Source organism: Belonocnema kinseyi, chromosome 3, assembly GCF_010883055.1.
Source record: "Belonocnema kinseyi isolate 2016_QV_RU_SX_M_011 chromosome 3, B_treatae_v1, whole genome shotgun sequence".
Classification (NCBI taxonomy): Eukaryota; Metazoa; Arthropoda; class Insecta; order Hymenoptera; family Cynipidae; genus Belonocnema; species Belonocnema kinseyi.
Genome location: NC_046659.1, coordinates 150,389,347 through 150,413,606, shown reverse-complemented (window position 1 = coordinate 150,413,606; position 24,260 = coordinate 150,389,347). Strand labels below are relative to the sequence as shown.

The window sequence follows — 24,260 nt, the reverse complement described above, 5'->3', positions numbered from 1 at the left end:
TTTCCAACAAAAGACATGAAGTTTCTACTAAAAAAGATTACTTTTTAATTAAAAAGGGGATAGTTTTTTTAAAAATTAATTTTTAATCAATTAGAAACAAATTTTGAACAAAAAAAGTTGTTGAAATAGAATGATAATTCTTCAAAAACAACAAAAAATGAGTTTTTTACAAAGTATTTCCACTTTTAACTGTGCAGTTGAATTTCTAATGAAGAATGCAATAGTTGATATTTCAACCAAACAAAAATTTAATTCGAAACCATAAACAGTTGAATTTAACCAAAAAAAATAAATGTCCAACAACAGACATGAATTTTAAAATAAACAAGTTAACTTTTTAATTATAAATAAAATAGTTCAATTTTGTGGTACATAATTAGTTTTCAATCAATTAGAAACAAATTTTGAACAAAAAAGTTAATTTTTCAAGTACAAAAAAATTTGTTGAATAAGAATAATAAATCTCCATTCCCCAAAAAATGAATTTTTCACAAAGTAGTTCCACTTTCGACTATGTAGTAGAAGTTTTAACGAAAAAGTAATTTTTGATATTTCAACCAAATACAAATTTAATCTGAAAACATAAAAAGTTGAATTTAATCAAGAAAGATAAATTTTCAACAAAAGACATTAGTTTTTAATTAAAAATATAACTTTTTAATTAAAAATGGAACAATTAAATTTGTCGATAAAAAATCATTTTCAATCAATTAGAAACAAATTTTAAACAAAAAAGTTCATTTTTCAACAAAAAAAAGTTGTTGAATTAGAATGAAGAATCGTCAACAACAACAAAAATGAGTTTTCTACAAATTATTTCTACTTCCAACTTTGTGATCGATTTTTAAAGACTAATGTAATAGTTAATATTTAAACCAAACAAAAGTTTAATCTTATACTATAAACAGTTGAATTTCATAGAAAAGATGACTTTCCAACAAGAGACATGAATTTTCAACTTAAAAACTTCACTTTTAACTTAAAAATAAAAAAGTTAATTTCTTTCTTGAAAAACAAAATTTCAATCCATTAAAAACAAGTTTTGATAAAAAAAGTTAATGTTTTAATAATAAAAAATGTGTTGAATTATAATGATGAATCGTCAAGCAAAAAACTAAATAAATAAAATAAATGAGTTTCTCACAGAATAGTTCCACTTGCAACTGTGTAGTTGATTTTTTAATGAACAATATAATAGTGGATATTGTGACAAAAAAACATTAAACCAAAGAAAAATTAATTTTTCACAAAGTAGTACGACGTTGAATTTTAAACGAACAATGTAATAGTTGATATTTCAACGAAACAAAAATTTAATCTGTAACCATAAACAGTTGAATTCAATCAAAACAGATGAATTTTTAAACAAAAGACATGAATTTTCAATTAAAAAAGATGACTTATAATTAAAAATGGAAGGGTTAAATTTGTTGTTCAAAAATTAATTTTTAATCCATTAAAAACCTATCTTTATTAATTAATTAATTTATTTTAAAACTTTTTAATTAAAAATGGAATAGTTATTTTTCTGTTAACAAATTAATGTTTAATCAATTAGAAACAAATTTTCAATAATACAGCTAATTTTTTAACAACAAAAAAGTTTTAAATTAGAATGATAAATCGTCATCCAAAGAAAAAAAATGGATTTTTCACAAAGTGTTTCCACTTTCGACTGTGTAGTTTAATTTTTAAAGAACACTGTAATAGTTAATATTACAACCAAACAAAAATTGAATCTGAAGCAATAAACAGTTGAATTCAATCAAAAAAGATGAATTTCAAAACAAAAGACATGAATTTTCAATTAAAAAAGATAACTTTTAATTAAAAGTGAAATAGTTAAATTTTTGGTTAAAAAATTAATTTTCAATCCATTAGAAACAAATTTTAAATAAAAAAGTTAATATTTCAACAAAAAAATAAGTTAAATTAGAATGATAAATCGTCAACCAAAAAAATTAATTGACCACAATGTAGTTCTACTTTCAACTGTTAAGTTGAATTTTTAACGAACAATGTAATAGTTGATGTTTCAACCAAACAACATTTTTATCTGAAACCAAAAAAAATTGAATTCAATCAAAAAAGATGAATGTCGAAGAAAATATATGAATTGGCAATTAAAAAAGAACACTTTTTAATTAAAAATAGAATAGTTATTTTTTTCTTAACAAATTAATGTTCAATCAATTAGAAACAAATTTTTAATTAAAAAGCTAATTTTTTAACAACAAAAAAGTTTTTAAATTAGAATGATGAACCGTCATCCAAACAAAAAAAATGAATTATTCACAAAGTGGTTCCACTTTCGACTGTGTAGTTTAATTTTTAACGAATACTGCAATAGTTAATATTACAACCGAACAAAAATTTAATCTGAAACCATAAACAGTTGAATTCGATAAAAAAGGATGAATTTCCAACAAAAGACATGAATTTTCAATTAAAAAAGATCACTTTCAATTAAAAGTGAAATAGTTAAATTTGTGGTTAAAAAATTAATTTTCAATCCATTAGAAACAAATTTTAAATAAAAAAGTTAATATTTCAACAAAAAAATAAGTTAAATTAGAATGATGAACCGTCGACAAAAAAAGAGTATTTTTACAAAGTATTTCTACTTATAAATGTGCAATTGAATGTTTAATGTACAATGTAATAGTTGATATTGCAACTAAACAAAAATTTAATCTGAAACCATAAACATTTGAATTCAAACAAAAAATACGATTTTTCAAAGAAAATAGTTGATTTCTGAACCAAACATATTGAGTTTTTAATAAAAGAACAAAATAATTTCCCTAAATTTATAAATTGTAAGAATAAATTTAACGAGGTCAATATTTTTATTGAAAAACTGGAGTACAATCTGTCATACCAAGATGGCGGCAGATATCAGTTTTAGAAGATTCCCCCCGGGCCGCGCGCAGAACTAGTCCACTCTTTACCCTACGAAAGCCAACTTTGACTAGACAAACTCTGGAGATTGGATTTTTAAAAAAGCGACTGGCACTCTCGCCGGATCGGTGGTTAGGGAGTATTATGCAGAAAGGTGGGGAATAGTGGAAAGTCTTGGTCAACATCGGCCGAGTCGGCGACTCAGTCTGCAGTCATCGTCAAACATCAGTGTTGTCGCTATGGCGTGCCTAGGGTCTGTTCCTAGGGTCTGTGCTCGTGCCCAATTTCGCAGGAAAGTTTCTACAGCATGTGTTAAACCACCATGTGTCACCGTCGAGCGACCCTCCAACACACTTCTTCAGCACTGTCAGGTACCTCAAATCCTCTAATTAAATCACTTAACCTCCTCGACGCGACGAAAAAAAAAAACAGATTTCCCGCAATTCTCGCGCGAAAATTGCCCGAATTTGTCTCGAAAAAGTGCTCAGGTGAAATAAGTTTCAGTCAGAATTTGCCAAGAGAAGATCCGAGTTCTTTGGTTATTGACATAACCTCAGACACTAAAGTGACGTGTGTTATTGTTGAGAAACTGTTCCTTTTGTTCGAGCTCGACTTGAAGTAGTTTCTCAAGTCTAAAGTTGCATATTTCGAAAGGTTGACTTAAAAATCTTTGCGAATTGTCACGTGATTGTTGTTACATAAATAGTGGGCAACCTCGAGCGAATTACATGTGGAAAATACAGTTCTCTCTTTGAAGAAATGGGAAAATTACATAATCGAAGGCCTGTCAGACCGTGTTTGACGTTTGACCAAACACATAGATTGCTTTGAAAACTAATGTTCGGGGTTGTCTTGCCTCAGCCTACATTTAGAAAACTCTCTTTTCTCACTCCGTTGATCGCACGTGAAAGCCGAGACGTGTCTAGTAATTATTCCTTTAGAAAACGAGTGAAATCCCGCGAAAATATTAAAAAGTCGGAATCAGCTGTTTTACATTTTAACAGATAGCAGACGCCAATGTCGTCTGCTAGGACGTGCTCCTTTCTCACGAAAATTATTTTTACCTCTAAAGCAAATTTAATTATTTATACAGCACCCATGTCTTGATCTGCCAGTGTATAATTGTGGCTCTCTCATATATATTTCTTCCAATTATAGTGTCAGAAAATAGTTTTGCCGAGTTTAGTTTTCTCTCGAAATTCCTTAATTTTAGATATGCGCATGCGTCATTGTCCTTTTAAATTTAGGCGCGAATTTTAAATTAAGCGAGGTTGTAAAGTTTCCTGAAACTTCGGCAAAATGAAAAATTTTAAAACGTTTCAACAGTTTCAGATATTAAGGCGGGAAAATTTAACATATTTTTAAATAGTGATATTAGGAATTAAATTTAAAGTTTTAATTCTGTATTAATATATATTATTATCAACAAGTGTGTAGTGGAAAATTAACTTTACTTTGTATGCAAAATTTCCAGTTTTCTGAGGTCATATTTTTGCAGTATTGAAAATAAATCTAAAGTCCTATTTATATAATCTAAAGTCCCTCTGTTTGTTTTTTTCTTGGGTTTTCACCAAAATTTGAAGCGAATTAATAGAAGGTAATAGAAAAAGCAAATATATTTCGTTGAAAGTTCGTTCTTTTTGGTTGAAAATTTAATTATTTGTGTAAAAATGTAATTATTTGATTGAAAGTTTAATAAATTTTTGTTGTTGAAAATTAAAGAGTTTTTGGATGAATGCAACTGTTTTTTTATTTAAAATAAAACTTTTTTTTTGGGTGAAATAACCACTATAATATTTTTTGTTGAGAATTCATCGTTTTGTTTGAAAATGCAACTGCTTTTTTTGGTGAAGGAATCATTATTTTAATTGAAAATTCATCTCTTTGGTTGAATATGTAACTATTTTTTTTTAAATTATTTGTTCTTCTGTTTATTACAAATTACCCGTTTTTACTGAAAAATTACTTATTCCACTTAAAGATTGATCATGGAAGTAGAACCTTCGTATTTCTTGTTGAAAATGTAACGAAATTCATTCTCTTTTGTACTGAAAGTTTAATTTTTCCAATTGCAAATTCAAGATATAGTTAAAAATGTTATCTCTCTAATTGAAAAGGTAAATATTTTATTGAAAAATCGTATCTTTGTGTGTTTAAAATGAATTTTTCGGACTAAAAATTTAACTGATTCAGTTAAAGATTCGTCATATAATTTGAAGATTTATTTCTTAGGTCGAAAATTAATCTTGCTTCTTGAAAATTTTTTTTCTTGACTGAAAATTCAACTATTTGGTTAACGTCTTTTTTGATTGAAAATTGAAGAATTTGTTTGCAATTTTGGTTATTTCTGGACTGAAAAATTGTTTTTCATTTACAAATTCAATGATTTTTTTCCCCATTCGTTTTTTTTTCTTTGAAATTTTTACTGGTGTCAATTAGTAACTAAATTTTAAATATAAATAAGATCTTTCTGTTGATTAATCTTTTTTGGTTGAAAATTCCAATATTCTGTCGAAAATTCGTCTTTTTTGTTTGTAAATTCATCTCTTTTGATAGAATTATTTTTTAAATCGTTTTATTGGGGGGGGGGGGGCAGCAAATAAAGTTTGATGCTGGCAAATTAATCTTTTGCATTCGAAATATAACTATTTTATTAAAAATCTTACTATTTTAAACCAAACAAATTTAATAAAAAGATTCGCATTTGGAAAAGAATTAGGTGGAAATCAACCGTAACCGATCACTGAAATTTTTCGACATTACAAGAAATTGAATTTACAAAAAATAACGTCCACTTGGAAATTATTTCGAATTAAAAAAAACCTTGAAATTAACAACACTTTTTAAATTCAGGTCACTCGCGTTTGAAATTCATGTAAATTATAAATTTCTCTCATTTTCAAGCAATTTTAAGTTGATAAGTTAAAAATTTTAGAAGTAAACGAACTTCCATAAAATTAAAAGCTATTTTGTTTTGTAAATAATTCATAGTATATAGAAATTTCTGGGATTTATAAACGCTTCGAAACAAAATTTATCGTATTTTAAGAAAATTTAATGTTAATGGAGTTAGAGAAGTAGGAATTTCCATAGATTCTCTTTTTTTTGTAAATTTTTTATGGAATTTATTTAAAGTACTGTTTGATTTAATTTTTGTATTTAATTTGTTTAAGTATAATTTGAAAATCTATAGGCTTTTATGCTGGAAATTAGAAAATTCAAGTTACTGCATATTGTTTATTATTTTATATATTTTTCTATACATATGGCGTAGGTTTTGATTTTTTTCGTTATAAAAACAAAAATATTACAAATTCACTGGTAATTTAATTAATTTGTTGAAAATTCTTATTTTTTTGGTTTTATTCAATTGGTTTTGATTTAATAAAATTATAATATTTTTGTTAGGAATATCAACTGTTACAATTTTCGTTGAGAATTAATTTCATTCTACTATTTTTGTATTTAGTAAAATATTTATTTCACTATTTTCATAAAAATTCATTTTTTCGTGGTTGAAAATTAATTGTTTTAACTGAAAGTTTAATTAGTTGTTTTGTTCAAAATTTATTTTCTTTGTTGAAAATTCATCATTTTAGCTAAAAATTCATTACATCGATTGAATATTGAACTATTTTGTTGAAATATCGCCTTTGAAGTTAAAAATTAATTTATCTTGTTAAATTCAATTATTTTTGTAGAAAATGAATATTTTTCGGGGTGAAAACTGAACAGTATTTTCATGAAATTCGTCTTTTTGGTTTCAAAATTCAACATTTTGTATGAATGTTTTTTTTATTGATTGAAAAAATGTTTCATGGTTCAAAAATTTAACTTTTGTTTTGAAAATTCATCACTTTCCTCCAAAATTAAACTATATTTTCCTCAACATTATTTTTTTCTCAGTTTAAAATTGCTTTAACCGAAAGTTTAATTCTTTTTTTTTCATTCAAAAGTTATCATTTTATATTAAAAACTTATGCACTTTGTTGGAAATTTGTCTTTTTTGGTTACAGTTTTTTTTCCGTTGAAAATCCATCTTTTCAGTTAAAGATTCATTTCTTTGGTTGAAGATTTAACCTTCTTTTTATATATCTTTGATCTTAATTGAAAATTCATTTTTTTGTTGTTAAATTAAGTTACATGTTTTGGTATACAATTAATAGTTTTGGGTTGAAAATTCAACTCTTTTGTACAAAATTCCTATTTTTGGTTTGAAAATTAGCCTGTTAAGGTTCATGAGTCTACTAATTCGTTTAAAAATCGTATCTGTTTGGTAAATTCAACTGATTTTGATTAAAAATTAGAGTATTTTTTGTGAGACAGTTGCAAATCTTGCCTCGGAAGGGCCGCTGTGCGCGAGTACTCATTTGATTATATTGCGCAATATTATGCATTCTAGTTGAAAACTGTTGAGGTTTTCTTAACTGCTTACGTTTATTACGGTTATTTTTTTCTTCGAAGATTCATCACTTTGCTCAAGAATTGAACCATTTCCCTTAACATTATTTTTTTCGCAGCTGAAAATCATTTGCTTTAACTGAAAGATTAATTCTTATTTTTTCTTCAAAATTTATTTTTCTAAATTTTTAAAGTAAATTTAGGAACAAACCTTTTTTTTTTGCATTTATATTATTGATCTCTCAGGTGTGACGTTGTTCTTATATGTAGTTCAAAGAAAGATTGAGAACGGTCAGGGAAAGTGAAGGACATTCGAAATTTGTTTTTAGCGGCAAGCCTGAAAATTACATTGATTGATATTCGTTTGATGCGAGAACGAAATTGAGGAGATTTGAATAATTAAAGTGAGATTGAAGTCGGGAGAAATTATGTAGTTTTGGGTGAAAAATGAGGAGGAGGAGGAGGAGGAAGAAGAGGAGGAGGAGGAGATAAAGTGAGGATATCGCGAAAGTGAGAAGTGAGTTCGCTGATCGAAGTGCGATTTTGAAATTTTGCCTTAAGGACGTGGCCGCACCTGTTGAGAGTAGTGCACGGCGCGGCGCGTTCGTTCCTCAATGGGGAGACGATGGAGACAGACGGACCCCTTTTAAATTTCCATTGGCGAGTTCATAGTAATCGCCTTGCGCAACTGCTAAGTAAATGCAGCCCGTTGAACACGCGGACCATAAATCTGGCCCTCTCTTTGGTCATTGCCTCACACCTGGTCAATATTACATAATATTCTCCTTTGCTTTATTTAAAAAATTTTTTAAATATTTTTTATTCATAACTTTTTTCGTAACTCAATTCTTTTCGCTTCAAACAACTAACTTAAGGGAGGCGATCTATGTAAGGGCTTCAAAAAATCGATTTTTTTTTGCTTAAATGGAAGCGAATGATTGTCTTCTGCGTGAACCTCTCTGAACTAGAATTTTTTTTAAAACAATTATTTTTTAAACAATTTAATGAAAAATTTGGGTAAAAATCAATTTTTTTTTAACTGACGCCATTTTGTCAAAAATGATTATTTTTTAACTTTTTTTTTGTTCACGCAGAGGCTATGAATATAAACTTAAAGAAACTTTTTTGTTTTTTCGTTTCGGGTGAATCTGTCAGAAACTAGAGTGCGGGCAATTTCACATCTCCCGGCTGAACATGTTCAGCATCTGCCCTTATAATTAAAAATTTTGTGCATATTTATGGCTGAAAAAATTTATTTCTTAGTTAAAAAGTATCTTAATAAAAATTAGAAGTTTTGAAAAGATTCGTTATATTTTTCAATCAAATCAATTAGAAAAAAATATACTTGATAAAATTCTCAGAGGGCCAAGCAGCTCTAGGAACTATTGAATTTTTCATTAAAGATATATATATTTTTTAGTTGAAAATTTGATTTTTTTGCTCGAAAATTAATCTTCTTGTTTTAAAATTTATCTTTTTGGTCGAAAATTCAATTATTTGGATAAAGTTCATGGTTTTTGTTGAAGATTTATCATTTTAGTTGCATATTTAGTTATTGTTTAAAAGTTATTATTGATTTTTATGTTCGTTTTCGTATCTTTGTTTATGTATTTTTTTGATAATTTATCATTTTGTTTGAAAATTCATTCCTTTCATAAAAAATTGAACTATTTTGTTGAAAATTCATATTTTCGGATTTAAAAAATTCGTTATTTTTGTGTTAAAAATTCATCTCTTATCGTAAAAATTTCAACTTGGTTCGTTCAAAATTTATATTTTTTAGTGAAAAATTCCACTTTTTGGTAGAAAATTAATCTACTTGGTTAAACATTCATCTTTTTGGTCGAAAGTTCAATTATTTGGTTAAAATTCATTGTTTTGGCTGAAGATTTATAATTGTAGTTGCATATTTATTTCTTTGTTTAAAAGTTTAAATATTTTTTTCAAAATTCTTTTATTTCATTGAAAAATTTACCATTTTGTTAAAAATTAAACTTCTTGTTTGAAAATTAATCATTTTTTTAAAAATTCATTCTATTTGTAGCAAATTTAACTATTTGGTTGAAAATTCATGTATTCGTTTTTTTTTAATTTGTCATTTTGGTTTAAAAATTCATTTCTTATCGTAAAAATGTCAACTTGTTTCGTTAAAAATGCAACTATTTTGTTAAAAATTTATATTTTGCAGTGGAAAATTCGACTTTTTTTTGTAAAAATTGTTTTTTATTTTATTCAGAATTCAACAAATTTGTTAAAAAATCATCCTTTTTTTGCTGAAAATTTAACTGTTTGGTTGAAATTTTTTTTGAAACGTGGATTCAAATATTCGGTTAAATTTTGTTGTTATGAATTCATCTTTTATAAAATTTATATTCTTCAGTGAAAAATTAAACTATTTTGCTGAAAATTCCTGTATTTTTTTTAATTATTTTTTTTTTGTGTGTGTGGCAGAATATTAATCTTTTTGATTTATATCTTTTTTACCTGTAAAATTCGTTTCTTTGGTGGAAAATTCATGTGTTTTGTTCAAAATTAATTTTTTTCTAGAAATATTAATCTTCTTGATCGAAAATGGATCTTTTTGTTTAAAAATTCATTTCTTTGGTTAAATATGAGTCTTTTCTCAAATTAAAAATTAATTTTTAAATAGAAAGTTTAAATATTTTATTTTGGGGTGAAAATTCATTTGTTCTAGGTAAAAATTCAACTACTTTATTCAATTTTCGGTAGAGAAGTAGTCTCATTGGTTGAAAGCTTATAATTCTGCTTTGAAATTTATTGTATTGGTTGCAAATTTAAACATTTTGTTGAAAATTCGTTTTGTTTTTGCTAGAATTTTAATTGTTATTTGTTGGTTTAAAATTTATCTTCTTTAGTTGAAAATTCATGTACTTTTTTGATAAATTCCTCAACGGGTTAAATATTCCTTGGAACTTTTGATGAATAAATAAAAATAGAAAAACATGAGGGGCAGGATATTCGAAATTTTCTTGGGCGAATAGAATCTCGACTAAAATTTCAAGAAATGATTACTGTCATTCGTTTATAATCTTAATTTTTTTATATTTAGATAATATTATCAGATCATTGTTATTATTAGAAACTCTCATATTTTAAGATTAATCAGTATTGCTATAGGTCAGGGAATTCTGGAATGTCAGAGAAAGTCAGGGAATTTAAAACTGGTCAGGGAATGTCAGGCAAAATCTGAAAGATTTGGAGAATTTTCTATAAACTTAAGTTGAATTTAATTTAATTATATTCTTGCAAATTCAACAATTCTGTTAAATATTCCTTATTTTTTAATTTAAAATTCAACTGTATTGTTTAAAATTTACCTACTTTAATAAAAGGTTGGATTATTTGGTCGAAAATTAATTTTTTTGTTGAAAATTAGTCTGTTTGGTTAAAAAATTCATGTCTTGTAAAAATTTGAACTTTTTGTGTTAAAAATACAACTGTTTGGTTGAAAATAAATTTGTTTTCGGTTGAATTTAACTGTTTTTAGTTTAAAAGTAACATCTTTTTGACATGAAATATTTAAATATATAATTTTTGCTTGAAAATTTATATTTTTTAGTTGTAAATTCGACTTTTTTGGTAGAAAATTGATATTTTTGGTACAAAATACAAATATTTGGTTAAAATTTCTTTTGTTGCTGTTGAAGATTCATCGTTTCAGTTTAAAAAAAACTACTTTTTTGGTTGAAAAATGATACTCTATTTATCTACTAATACTCTACTTTATTTATATGTTCTTGAAAATTCATGTTTTCGAGTGAAAGAATAGGTGTTTTCGAGTGAAAATTTATGTTTTTGGAACAACTGTTTTGAATTAAATTCGTCTTTTGGCTAGAAAATTGAACATATTGGATTAATTTTTTTTTATTGTCGGAAAAATCTTTCTTGGTCGAAAATTCAACTATTTTGTTAAAAGTTCCTTTCATTATTGATAATTAATTGTTGTAACGAAACATTGAATGGTTCAATTTTTGGTTCAAAATTCCATTTTTTGGTTCAAAATTGATATTTTTGAGTTGCAAACTTAATTATTGGTATGTTTTGTTTTGGTCTTTGATGAGTGTTCTATGTTGTAATCGCCATGCCAATTAAGTTTAAAATAAATTCTGAGTTCTGAAATAATGAATGTTGAAAATAAATTCTGAGTTTTGATTTGATGAATGTTGAACTTAAATGGGCGTTTTTCCTTAGATAAAAGTTGAATTTTTCTTCGTATCTTGCGCTTTTGATATGTAATTGACGAGTAACCGGTTTAGCTCTATTTCAGCTCTATAAGCTTAACTTAAGTAGGCTAGCTAAATGGCAGAGAGATATTTACCCAGGTTTGTATGGAACGTCCGCTGGCGATCTTGACTTTCTCAATACCAACTTGTCTTGACTATAATCACGTTATTTTCTGCCTACTCTTTCCTAACTGTTGCTGCTTCTCTTCTATTCTTCAATTCGATAAACAACATTTATTTCATAGTACTTTCAATTTAAACCTTGCTGCGAAGTATTATGGATGTATTCACTTTGGTTGTATTTATTTGTGCTCATTTTTTGAAATCTTTGCTTCCTCATAGAGGAAGGTTCTTTTCTGAAAAAAGTATGAAAAAATTGGGAGACGAACAAATTTTTAGCTTACGTCAACAGCTTTTCGTTAGGTCAATCGACGCGTCTCGAAGACGCGAACAATTACTGCAAATACAGTATAAACCATTCGCAGTATAAAAAGATACTTTTATAGGAAAGATAATGGAAGTTCATAAGAGTTTTTTCACTAGGTCAACCGATGCATCAAGAAAACGCGAACAAATATATCATATACAGCCCTGATGTATTATCTATGTTTAGAATTTTCTTCTCATATAAGCAAGATGAACAATATATTTTGAAAATTATAAATGGGTTTTGCTAGATTATAAGAGGATATGGAAGGTTTTTCAATAGGTCAATCAACGCGTCTCGAAGACGCGAACAATTACTGCAAATACAGTATAAACCATTCCCAGTATAAAAAGATACTTTTATAGGAAAGATAATGGAAGTTCATAAGAGTTTTTTCACTAGGTCAACCGATGCATCTCGAAAACGTGAACAAATATATCATATACAGCCCTGATGTATTATCTATGTTTAGAATTTTTTTCTCATATAAGCAAGATGAACAATATATTTTGAAAATTATAAATGGGTTTTGCTAGATTATAAGAGGATATGGAAGGTTTTTCAATAGGTCAATCAACGCGTCTCGAAGACGCGAACAATTACACCAAATACAGTTCTCAATATAAAAAAAAAACCTTTTTATAGGCAAGTTAAAAAGTTTTGTTTAAAAATAAAAGAAAAGGTCATGGAAGGTCATAAGAGATTGTTCAATAGGTAAATCGGCGCTTCTCGAAGACGCGAACAAATAAATCACATGTATTAAAATGGTATTCCTAATATCAAGAAAGTTTTTCTTATATAAAAAGAATATCCCATTTTTTTAAATTTCATAAATCGGTACTACTAGGTCATAAAATGTTCCACAATAGGTCAACCGATGAGTCTCGAAGACGCAAACAAATAGCAGATACAGTACCGGACCACACAGTCACACAAAATTTAATAACGAAAAAAATTCTAAATACAATTTCGGCTACAATTTTGAATCGATTTCAATGTTTTTCTTGTCAATCAAAGCTAACTACATTTTTAAAAGATCTCTGAGGCCGATTTTAAAAATAAATATTTAAAATTTACTTCATTTATATATAAAGTAATAAAAATGGTGAGATTCAATATATGGTTACTTTAATAATGCGTCATTAATTCAAAATTATTTATATTAGTGTGTTATCGTTAAATAAAGATTCGCGAAGCATAACTTGATACATAGTTTATTATTAATGAATAATTTGTTATTAACAGTTGTATCGTTACACTTATAAACCGTATTAGATGATATTTGAATATTTTTGAATTTTTATTAAAAGTTTTTCGTTTTGAAATCAATTTAAAGTGATACACAAACATTAAAATACAAAAATAAACGTATTGTTTATTTTTATAAACAAATGCAAAGTTTGGGAAATATAATAGCTCCGAACTGTATTAACATAATATTGGCAATACCAACAAAGAAAGTTAGAAAAACTACCTGAAACTCTAAAAAATTATTAACTGTGCATTTGTTAATAAAATTTGTTTACAGATATTATGTTTATGATCAAACAGCAATAATGTTTACTAATCACTTCATGATTTTTTAAAACCATTTAAAAGTCGCTTTTCTTTGTCTATAACATTAATATCAAAATTTTTCAATTAATTACGTATTATTTAAGCAACAATATCTTAAGTGTTAACAATGTTGAAAACTTTACATTGAAATAAAGTAAATGATTTTTTTTAATCGGTTCGTAGGTATCTATTAAGAATTTAGTTAGCTTTAATTGATTTTAATCTTAATTTTAATCAATTATTTAAACTAACCATAAATGACTACTTTACAGATTGAAAGTTACTGATTTTTTAATTCAAATGACTGACTTAATTAGTGAATGTTACGGACTGCTAATTTAAAAATTACTGTTTTGATCCATGGAAGTTAAAGTTTAGATCATTTAAGATTACAGATTCGGTCAGTAAACATTACTGATTTGATGAATTCATCCTGATTGGTATAGGATAAATTTTCTTGGTTTCCAAATCTATCTTATTGGTTGAAGATTCATTTTAATTAATGATTCATCTTTTTTTGTGGAAATATAAATATTAAAAAAAAAAGAATTTTTTTTTAAAGATTGATTTTGGTTATTGAAAATTGAACTATTCCATGCTTGGTTAAAAATTAATATGCTATCATTTTTAAAAATTCGTCGTTATTTATAGAAAATAAATCTTTTTAGTTGAAAATTAATTTCTTTGGTTGAAAATTGAACACTTTGATCGAAAATTTGTTTTTTTGGTTCATTTTAATTTACTGAAATAAAAATCGAACTACTCTAAGTTTCGTTAAAAGTTGAACTGCTTTGTTAAAGAAATGTTTTTTTTTTGTTGAAGATTCATCATTTCAGTTGAAAATTCATCTTTTTACTGAAAATTTGTTTGCTTATTTTGATTGAAACATAATGTGTTTTTATTTAAAATTTCAACGTTTTGGATGCAATTTTTTGTATTCTCTTAAAAATTCGTTATATTTGGTTGACAAATTAATTATTTTTTGTTCAAAAAGAATCTTTTTATTAAAAATTCATGTATGTTATTGAAAATTGGTTTCTTTTTTTTCGCAAAAAATTAATCTTCTTGGTTGAAAAATCATCTTTTTTGGGTAAAAGTTGAACTACTTTGTTAAAAAAAATATTGTGTTGGTGTTGAAGATTCATTATTTCAGTTGAAAATTAATCTTTTTAGTTTTTAATCGTTTGTTTATTTTGATTGAAAATGAATTTGATTTGAAGTTATAAACGCAACGTTTTGGATGCAAATTTTTATATATTTTTCAATTTTTTTTTGCAAATGAATCATTTTTCGTTGGAAATCCAATTTTTTATTGAAAATTTATCTTTTTTTTCGAAAAAATGTTTTTTGCTTGGCAGAAACTTTATCTTCTTTGTTGAAAGTTGAAATACTTTATTAAAAAAATTTCTTTTCAAAGATTTATCATTTTAGTTGAAAATTCATTCATTTATTTTGTTTCAAAATTAATTTGTTTTTAGTTGAATTTTCAACGTTTTGGATAAAATTTTTTGTTTTTTGTTGAAAATTCTATATATTTGGAAGAAAATTAATCTTTTTGGCTGAAAAATCATTTTTTTTTGGCTGAAACTTGAATTACTTTGTTTAAAAAAATGTTTTTTTTTTTTTTGGTGAAGATACATCATTTTAGTTGAAAATGTATCTTTTTAGTGAAAATTCGTCGTTTTGGATTAAATTTTGTTTTTGTTTTTTTTTTTAAATAAAAAATTCGTTATTTTGCTTGAAAATTAGTATTTTGTAGTTAAAAGTTTATCTTTTTGATTGAAGATTCATGTATTTTGTTAAAAACTTGTGTTTTTGATTGAAAATTAATCTTCTTAGTTGGAAAATTGTCTTTTTTGGTTAAAAGTTGAATTACTTGGTTGAAAGTTGAACTACAGTGACACTCTTCTATAGCGTCGATTTTGAGGCAGGCCTGAGTTACGACGCAGACCCCGTGCAGCCCATGTTACACCCACCTGCAGCGCGGCGTTAATTCTCGGAAGGGCTATAGGAGGGAGGGCTATTGAAGGGTATCACTGTAATAGAAGAAAATGTGTTTTTTGTTGAAGAATCAATTTTTTTAGTTGAAAACTCAACTTGTAGTTTGAAAATTCTTATACGTCCTTAAAAATTCATTTTCTTTCTTGAAAATTAATTTCGTTCGTCGAAGATTGAATCATTTTGAATGACTGATTTTACCGGTGTCTAAAATTCAATAATCCGAAAATTCACTTTTGACTGATTTGCCAGTCGCTGAATCCGCATTATTTGTATAAGTCAAAATCGAATTCGAATCAGTCACTCTTTACTGAATTTTAAATGTTTAATTTTTCCACCTGGAAAATCACAAGGTAAAGATTCTAGAAATTTGCATTTTATTTAAAAATATAAAACATAATAAAGATTTAACAGTGATTATATTCGCATAACTGACAATATGACACGTGTGACAATGTTACCTTTTCCATATTCTTTTATATTGATTCCGTTTGTGGGAACGAGGATTATTCTTTTTTTATGTAAGTAACTGATTGACTCATAGAGTCTCTTTTCTTATTCATGCACGTTTTTCCAAATTGTATTGTATTTTACAAAGTAAGGACGAATATGAAAAAAAACTATGGATGCAAGTATAACAATAAACTATTATTAAAATCATATATATCACTGAAAGTAAAGGCGAATAACGTTCCTGACAAAGCAGGATAATATGGGTCATCTCAGGCCTCGATCTCACCCCCCTACTGACACTATTTTACACTTTTTTTTAGCGATTACACTATTTTCCTTAAAAATTTTCCTTTTTCTTAACAAATATTAGTGAACTTATTAATTATCTCAGCGAATCATAATATAGACAGGGTTCACTTATTACGTAACATTAAAAGGGTATTTTTACCCTATTACGTAACAGTTTTGATTTATGAATTTTTTGTACCATCAACTTTGAATATTAAAATTTCTAAAAAAAATTATGAATAGAATGAAAATAGATGAAAATTTAAATTGTAAATGATTGTTTAATAAGTGGAAATAATTATGTTCTTAACGTTTCAATAAAACACTGCAATTTTTTTATTTTTATTACATTTTTTAAGAGATAAGAATAATTAAACTATGGTCAGCAAACTTTTTTTGAAGAATTCAATAAAAATTTTGACATATTATATCATTTTATAGAAAATTTGAGTATATCTAAGTGATATTCAGAAGTTTTAAAACGATTCAAAAATAATTAAAACTTGTAAAGATTTTTTAAAGAATTTTGTAAGGTATTACAAGAATGAAATTTTTGTTTAGATTTTTAGGAAAAATTAAAAAAATTGTTCGTTTCAAAAAATTAATTTATTTCAACCGATTATTTGAAAAGATTTAAAACATTCTCAAAAAAGAATCTGAACGATTTTAAGGCAATTTTTGAAATTTTTCAGAATTTAAAAGAAAATTAGGTAAAATTTTAATCATTTGTAAATATTAGAAGGTTTAGAAGGTCTGATAAGAATAAAATAAGAATTTTCTTAGTACACGTGTAAAAATGTTAAATTATTGTTTATTTTAACAAATGAATTTTTTTTTAAATCGAGTAAATTCAAGAAATATTTAGTAGAACTGAAAAGATTCAAAAAGAATTTTTAACTTTAAAATAATTTTAGAAATGTAGATTTTTAGATTTCAAAAATAAACTTTAAAAGCCTTAAAAGAATTTCGAAAGGTTTCAAGAGAATTTTTCTTGTTTCAAGAGAATTTTCTACACAGAATATTAATTTTCGATTAATTAAAAAATGTGAATCTTCAACAAAGTTAACAAATTTTTAACCAAATAGTTGAATTTTTACTAAAAAATACGAATTCCCTACAAATTACATAAATTTGTAACGAAATAGTTGAATTTTTATCAAGAAGATTTTTTTTACCAATAAATACGAATTTCCAACAAAGAACATACAATTTTTAACCAAATAGTTGATTTTTTACCGAGAAGATTACTTTTTTTTTATCAAAGAATAAGAATTTTCCACAAGTTACATAAAATTTGAATTAAATAGTTTGAGTAGTAGATGTGATGTTATTACAAATGTGATTTGATTAATTTTTAGTTAATATTTTTATCGTTTCTAAAATTTTTTAACTAAACAATTGAATTTTGAAACTAAAAAATATTAATTCTTTACAAAAAATGGTGTAGTTTAATTTTCATTTAAGATTATTAATTTTTAATCAAAAAAGAAGTTATCTTCAAATGAGTATAATTTTGTACCGAATAGTTGAATTTTCAAGACAAAAAGACGAATTTTCAACAAACCTGTTGAATTTTCAAGTAAGGAATATAAATTTTCAACAAAAAAGTTCATTTTCAAATAAGAAAATGAACTTTTAAGAAAGTAGTTCAACTTTGAGTCAAAAGGACTTGAATTTTTTACCTAAAAAGATAAATTTGCTACGAAAATTGTAATTGTTGCTACTTCAACAACAACAAAACATTTTAATTAAAAATAAAAAGCACTTAAATTAAAACAAAACACATACATTTTCAACCAAATAATTGAAATATTACCAAGAAGATTTTTATTATTATTATAAAAGACGAATTTTCAACGAAAAATTTAATAGTTGGTATTTTAAGAACAAAAAAACATTTGAAACAGTTAATTAATTAATTTTCATCAGAATGAAAATTTTATTGCACACTTTTTTTATTTCGGACTATACTTTTAAATTCAGACCACACATATGTTTAATACTTGACAAATTGTATGACTCCATTTGCATATTATATTTAAATATGGATTTAAATTAATCATCAGAAAGTAGTGACAGGAATATAAATAAAGGCAAAGCATTTTGGGTTTGCCACATACAAAATTGTGCTGGGTCAAAAAAAAGTTGGAACTTAAAAACAGCCTAGGAGTGAAAAGTTTAATTTTGAGTTCCTTCGTAAATAAAATTCGAAACAGATAAATAATATTTAAAAAATTAAGCTAAAATTAAGAAGACTTAGGTAATTGGAGAAGAAATTAATTCAGGGTTTGGTCATATTAATTGGCAAAATCTTCTCATTTTTTTGGGGAAATTGTGAGCGTGATAAAGTTTCTTTATGCTGCGATAACATTCTTAGGACAGATTTCAACGATTTAAAAAATAATGCTTAAATTGCGTCGGAAAGGGTACTGCTTTGTTCAATTTGAAATAAAGTATAAATTTTAATTTTCTTGAATTCCTATACTACATACTTTCTATTTCTAGAATAAATTAGAGTCTATTTTATGACCTTAATAGTCATCGGTGTAGTTCCTTCTCGACGCCCTACATTCTTCAAAGTGGCTTATTATACCATAAATTTTCGGCTATAATTTATGTTTATACTATAGAGGTAAATGGTGTTAATACAATTCTTTGCGTAATTTTTTATAATAGCTTCAGGTCATATTTCCCGCCGTACCTCCGTTATTATTCTCGTCTTTTTCTCTTTTTTTAAAAAGAATTCCTTTTTTTTCTTCTGATTTCAAGAAACTTTACAACTTTCTCCCTTTTTCTCGTTTTTTCGCTTAAATGCGAGGTCAATTATTATTTGAATCCAATAAGCAAATCCAACTATTTTTGGTTAAAAGGTGATTATTTTTAATGGAAAAGTCTACTGTTATGTTTTCGTTTCATAATTCATCTCATTGGATTAGAAAATGTACTATTTACCTGTGGATTCGTTTTTTGATAGAAAATTGATTTTTTAAATTCAAATATAATTTTGCCCAATTTTGTTTAAAGTTGATCTTTTTTATTGAAAATTCAACTACTATTTAATTGACAATTATTTTCTTGCTTAAAAAGTCATAGTTTCGAGTTAAAAATCCAGTTGTTCTATTGAGGATTCTTCTTTTTTAGTTAAAATTCTGTGATTTTAGCAGAGAATTAATTTTTGTGTTTGAAAATTGATCAATTTGTTTATGACTATTTGGTTAAAAATTAATCGGATTTTTTATTGAAAATGCATCTTTTTGTTTAATTATTAAATTATTTGGTAACAGATTAAGATCTGTATATTTTGTTCATAATAAAATAATGTTGTTAAAAAGTTTTTTTTTCTTGGATTGAAAGTTCTAATATTTAATTGTAAATGCACCTATGCAGTTAAATTTTTTTATTTAACTATTTTGTTGCAAACTTAATGACTCTGTTAAAAATTTAACTTTTTTTGTTAAAAAGTCTTTTTTATCGGTACAAAATTTTATTGGATTGAAAATTTAACTATTTGTTTTTCTATTGACTATTACATTTGTTAACTATCAAATATTTTGTTACTTTGTTTATTGGCAAGAAAATAAACTTTTGTTGAAAATCCAATTTTTTTCTAAAAAAAAAAAAAAAACATATTTTTGGTTTGAAAATTTTAAATTTCAGTTTGGTTCAAAATGTATCTTGGTAGATTGAAAATTTAACTCGAAAGTCAACTATCTGATTGCAGATACAATTGTGTAGTTTATAATTATTTGTTTGTTCAAATATTTGATTGAAATTGAAATATTTTGTTAATAGTTCGTCTTCTTGATCAAAGGTCTGTCCTTTTAGATTGAAAATTCAATTTTCTTCTAAAAAAATTTTCTTTTTTCTTGAAAATGTTGATTTTCAATTTTTTTGAAAATGTCACGATTTTATTTTGAAGTTCAATCTAATTAATTTTCCTTTTCGCTTGCAAATTCGAGCATTTGGTAGAAAATTCATCTTTTCAGTATGAAAATTGAACTATTTGGTTAAAAAGTTCATTTTTTTCTTGAAAAATCGTCATTTTTTCTTGAAAACGTAACTATTTGGTTGTAATTACGTGGCTTATTATTATTTTGTATTTGTGTAAATTTAGCTATTTTTTTGAAAACTTAATCTTTTTGTTGTAAATTAAACTATTCTGTCAAAAGTTCGTCTTTTTTGGTCCGAATTTTAACTGTATTATTGAAAATCCGTCTTTTTGGATGGAAATCCATCCTTTTAGATTAAAAATTTATTTTCTTTGGTAGAAAAGTTTCTAATTGAAAATTCATTTTTTTTTAAAAAAAAAGTTATCTTCTTTGACTCGGACATTCAACTGTTTTGTTAACAACTCTTGTTTTCGGTTGAAAATTAATCTTTGTTGCAGTAAAAATGGATCTTTTTTCATACAATTATCTATCATTGTTGAAATGAACTTTTTTGTTGAAAATTCAAATCGTTTGGTAGAAAAATTGTTATTTTAGTTATTTTAATTGTTAGTTTATTTTAATGAAAAATCATCCTATTTGCCCTGTTTTGAGAGCATTTTGAGCTGCAAACTCTGTTCTTATTACACCCTAAAAGCTAAAATAAAATTCTTTAGTATACGCATATATTTCTTCATCAACCTAATTTAAAAACAAGACGTGAGAAAAGGTAGAAAAATAACGTTCTTTGCAGTGTCACTTCATAGAGTGGCAACGGGACAAAAATTGTAGTCATTATCATAAGTTTCATTATTACAATTCAGGCAATGTGTAAACTTGATTAAGCGGAAGGACTTTAAGAATGTATTAAAGTGATCACAAGTTCAAACATGAACATTTTTTAAAATGACTTATAAAATAATAGAATTGTTTATTTAACAATACTTTTTATATTTTTACGTATTATGTATCTAATGTTCATCTAATGTTTATGTATTATGTATCTAAAAATCTCTTTGGTACATTTTTATTTTTTAAATTATGAAGTATACTATTGTTATTTTTTATGAAAAATATTTTCCCTGAATAAAAATTTTTCAAAGTAGAAACGTATCAAAGAGGATTGTAGAGAATATTTCAAGGAATAAAATGAATCCTATAACATTATGATTAAATAAGAATTGCACCTTTCACCTTAACAGATAGCAAAAATATAAAACTCTAAATAAATATTTGTAAATAAACAGTTTTAGCCTGAAATATTTTTTTCCAAAGTTCACCTTAGTTCCCTTTCAAAATTATTTACAATAAAAAATGGAAATGTCTTTCTCGATTTTATAAATAATTTTTACTAAACGTTTTTACTTTTATTTGTGGTCTTAATCTGGTTTAAACTGAGAGCATAATTAAAACAAGGAAAACTTTTTGTAAAAATGGGTTCTCATACTTGTAGGAATTTCCGGGTACAAGTAAATGATTTCGTGAACGTCCGAAGGTTCGATCGAACTCAAGGTCGCACTTACACTATTTAAGATTTTTTGCCGTTTTTAAGTGGCCTTGAAATGTGACCTTGGAAAGGGGAATACCAACAGATAATAATAACAAATGAATGGACAGAAATTATTATCAAAGAAATAAAGAAAAAGTAAAATGTATGATGGATAACAAAACAGGGTTGCTACAGGTCAAGGAATTCCAGAAATACAGGGAATGTTAGGAAAAACCTGACAGACCAGGAATTTTTTTCAAACTGAAGTTGTTGTTAATTAGACTATTTTGTTGATAAATAAACAATTTTGTTAAAAAGTTATTCTTTTTGGTTAGAATTTCGCATTTTTGTGTTGAAAATTCATCTGTTTTGGTAGAAATTCATGTATTTTGCTGATAATATTTTTTGTTTTGTTAGAATGTTAATCTTTTTGGTGACTTTCTTATCTTTTCGTTTGAAAATTTAACTATTAGGTTGAAATTTCCTAAAATTCAAATATTTCATTGAAAATTCATGTATTTTGTTCAAAATTAATCTTTTTTGGTAGATAATTTATGTTTTTGATATAAAAATAGTTTTATTAATTGAAAAGTAGTTGTTCTTATTATTATTGAAAAATAATTTTATGAAACGAAAATTTAACTTCCATTTTTGTGTGTAAATTGATCCATTTTAATAGAAGTTTATTCTCGTTGTTTAAAAATTCATCTGCTTGACTTAAAATGTAATTATTATGTTGAAAATTTATAAAATTCAAATATTTGGTTAAAAATTTATCTATTTTGCTCAAAATTATTTTTTTTTTTTAGAAAATTAATTTTTTTGGCTGAAAATTAATTTCTTTGGTTCAACATTTTTTGATATTGAAAGATAATTTTTTTTCATTGAAATTGTAACTATTAAATTTCGTTAAAAATTCATTTCTTTAACTGTAAAGTTAACTATTTCATTTTTTGAAGGAAATTGATCTTTTTTTATATAAATTTATTTGGTTGACAATGAATTTTTTTACTAGAGATTTAACCATTCTATTATTATTAGACCGTCATTTCATTGGTTGAATGCTCAAATATTTTATTAAAAATTCGTTTTTTTTGTGACAAATTTATTTTTAGAACTGAGAATTTAACTATTTTGTTTTAGCTTCAAAATTTATATTTTTTAGTTGAATATTCATGTATTTTGATAAATTTTGGTTTTTGATGGTAGAAAATTCATGTTTTGGCTTGAAAATTCAAATATTTGATTAAAAATCTTTTTGTTTGGCTTCAAGTTCCTTATTTTTATTTCCATTTTTTCACTCATTCATTTTTTTAGTCAAACATTAATTCTGTACACTGAAAATGTAACTATTTCATTTTTGCTGGAAAAGCTCCCTTTTTTATTTAAAAACTCAACTATGACTGAAAATTCCTATATTTTGTTGGTTATTCATTTTTCGTAGAATTTTAATGTACTTTATGACTTATTCGTCTTTTTGGTTAGAAATTTAACAATTAGTTTGAAAAATCCTAAAACTTAAACATTTAATTGAAAATTCGATTTTTTGAGAAGAAAATTTATATTTTTCGGTTGAAGAGTCCACTTTTATGTTAAAAATTCATATTTTCGAGTTGAAAACTCAACTGTTTTGTAGAAAATTCGTCTTTTTGGCTTGAAAATTCAACTATTTGTTAAAAAATTATTTTTTGTTCTATTTGCAGATTCATAATTTTATTTAAAACCTAATTTCTTTGATCGAAAATTGAACTCGTTTTTGAAAGTTCGTTTTTTCTAGATTAAAATTGAATTAATCTTTTTCAGTGAAAATGGTACTTTTCCTTTTTTGTTTGAAAATTCACTTTTTTGGTTGAAAAATCGTCTCTTTGGGTTGAAAATTCAATTAATTTGGAAGAAAATTCATATTTAAGGTTTAAATATTTATTTTCTGTTGAAATATCTGGTTGAGATTTCAGTTATTACACTTTTTTTGGAGAAATAATTTTTTTATTAAAAATTAAACTATATTTTAAAATAAATTTAATGATTTTGTCGAAAATTTGACTATTTAATTTATTTAATTTTTATATGTTTGGTTCAAAATTGATCATTTTGACGGACAATATAATATTTTCAGGATCTAAAAAAACTTTTCTGGTCTCGAGAAATATTTTCTAAGATCAAGAAAATATTATATCGTTCTCTTCTGGAAAATTTGAAATTTGCTGCAATACTGATTGATGTTTTCTTGATTCAATATTAATTCTTTTTCCGTGTATGTAATTTCTGGATGACCCGTATAAATTTAAGTAAGACTGTTGTCACGAAAAGTGTTTGAAATAATTTTAGAACATTTTTTTGCATTTAATTTCTCGTAATTATTTAGGTTTTCTATATGCTATGGTCTAATTAAATTTCAACTACTAATGAAGTGTTTAAACAGTAAATGAAGTACCGAGATAAAATCGTTGACATTTTGAAACAAATAAACATGTTATGAGAAATTAGCATTAATTTGATAAAGTAAGAATTAGGAGAAAGTAGTAGAATTTGGAAATTTTGCCAAAAGCTGCGATTTTCTAAGAAATTTCATTTCA

At 25.4% G+C, this 24,260-nt stretch overlaps 1 protein-coding gene across 1 annotated transcript in view; it reads left to right on the top strand.

Annotated features, from left to right (window-relative positions):
- The first annotated feature begins 2,990 nt into the window (after positions 1–2,990).
- Positions 2,991–24,260, top strand: part of LOC117170387 (decaprenyl-diphosphate synthase subunit 1) — a 135,806-nt gene continuing 114,536 nt past the window's right edge. The window contains exon 1 of the mRNA XM_033357152.1: positions 2,991–3,272. Coding sequence (XP_033213043.1) covers positions 3,141–3,272 — 132 coding nt within the window. The 5' untranslated portion in view covers positions 2,991–3,140. The remainder of the gene's footprint in view (positions 3,273–24,260) is intronic.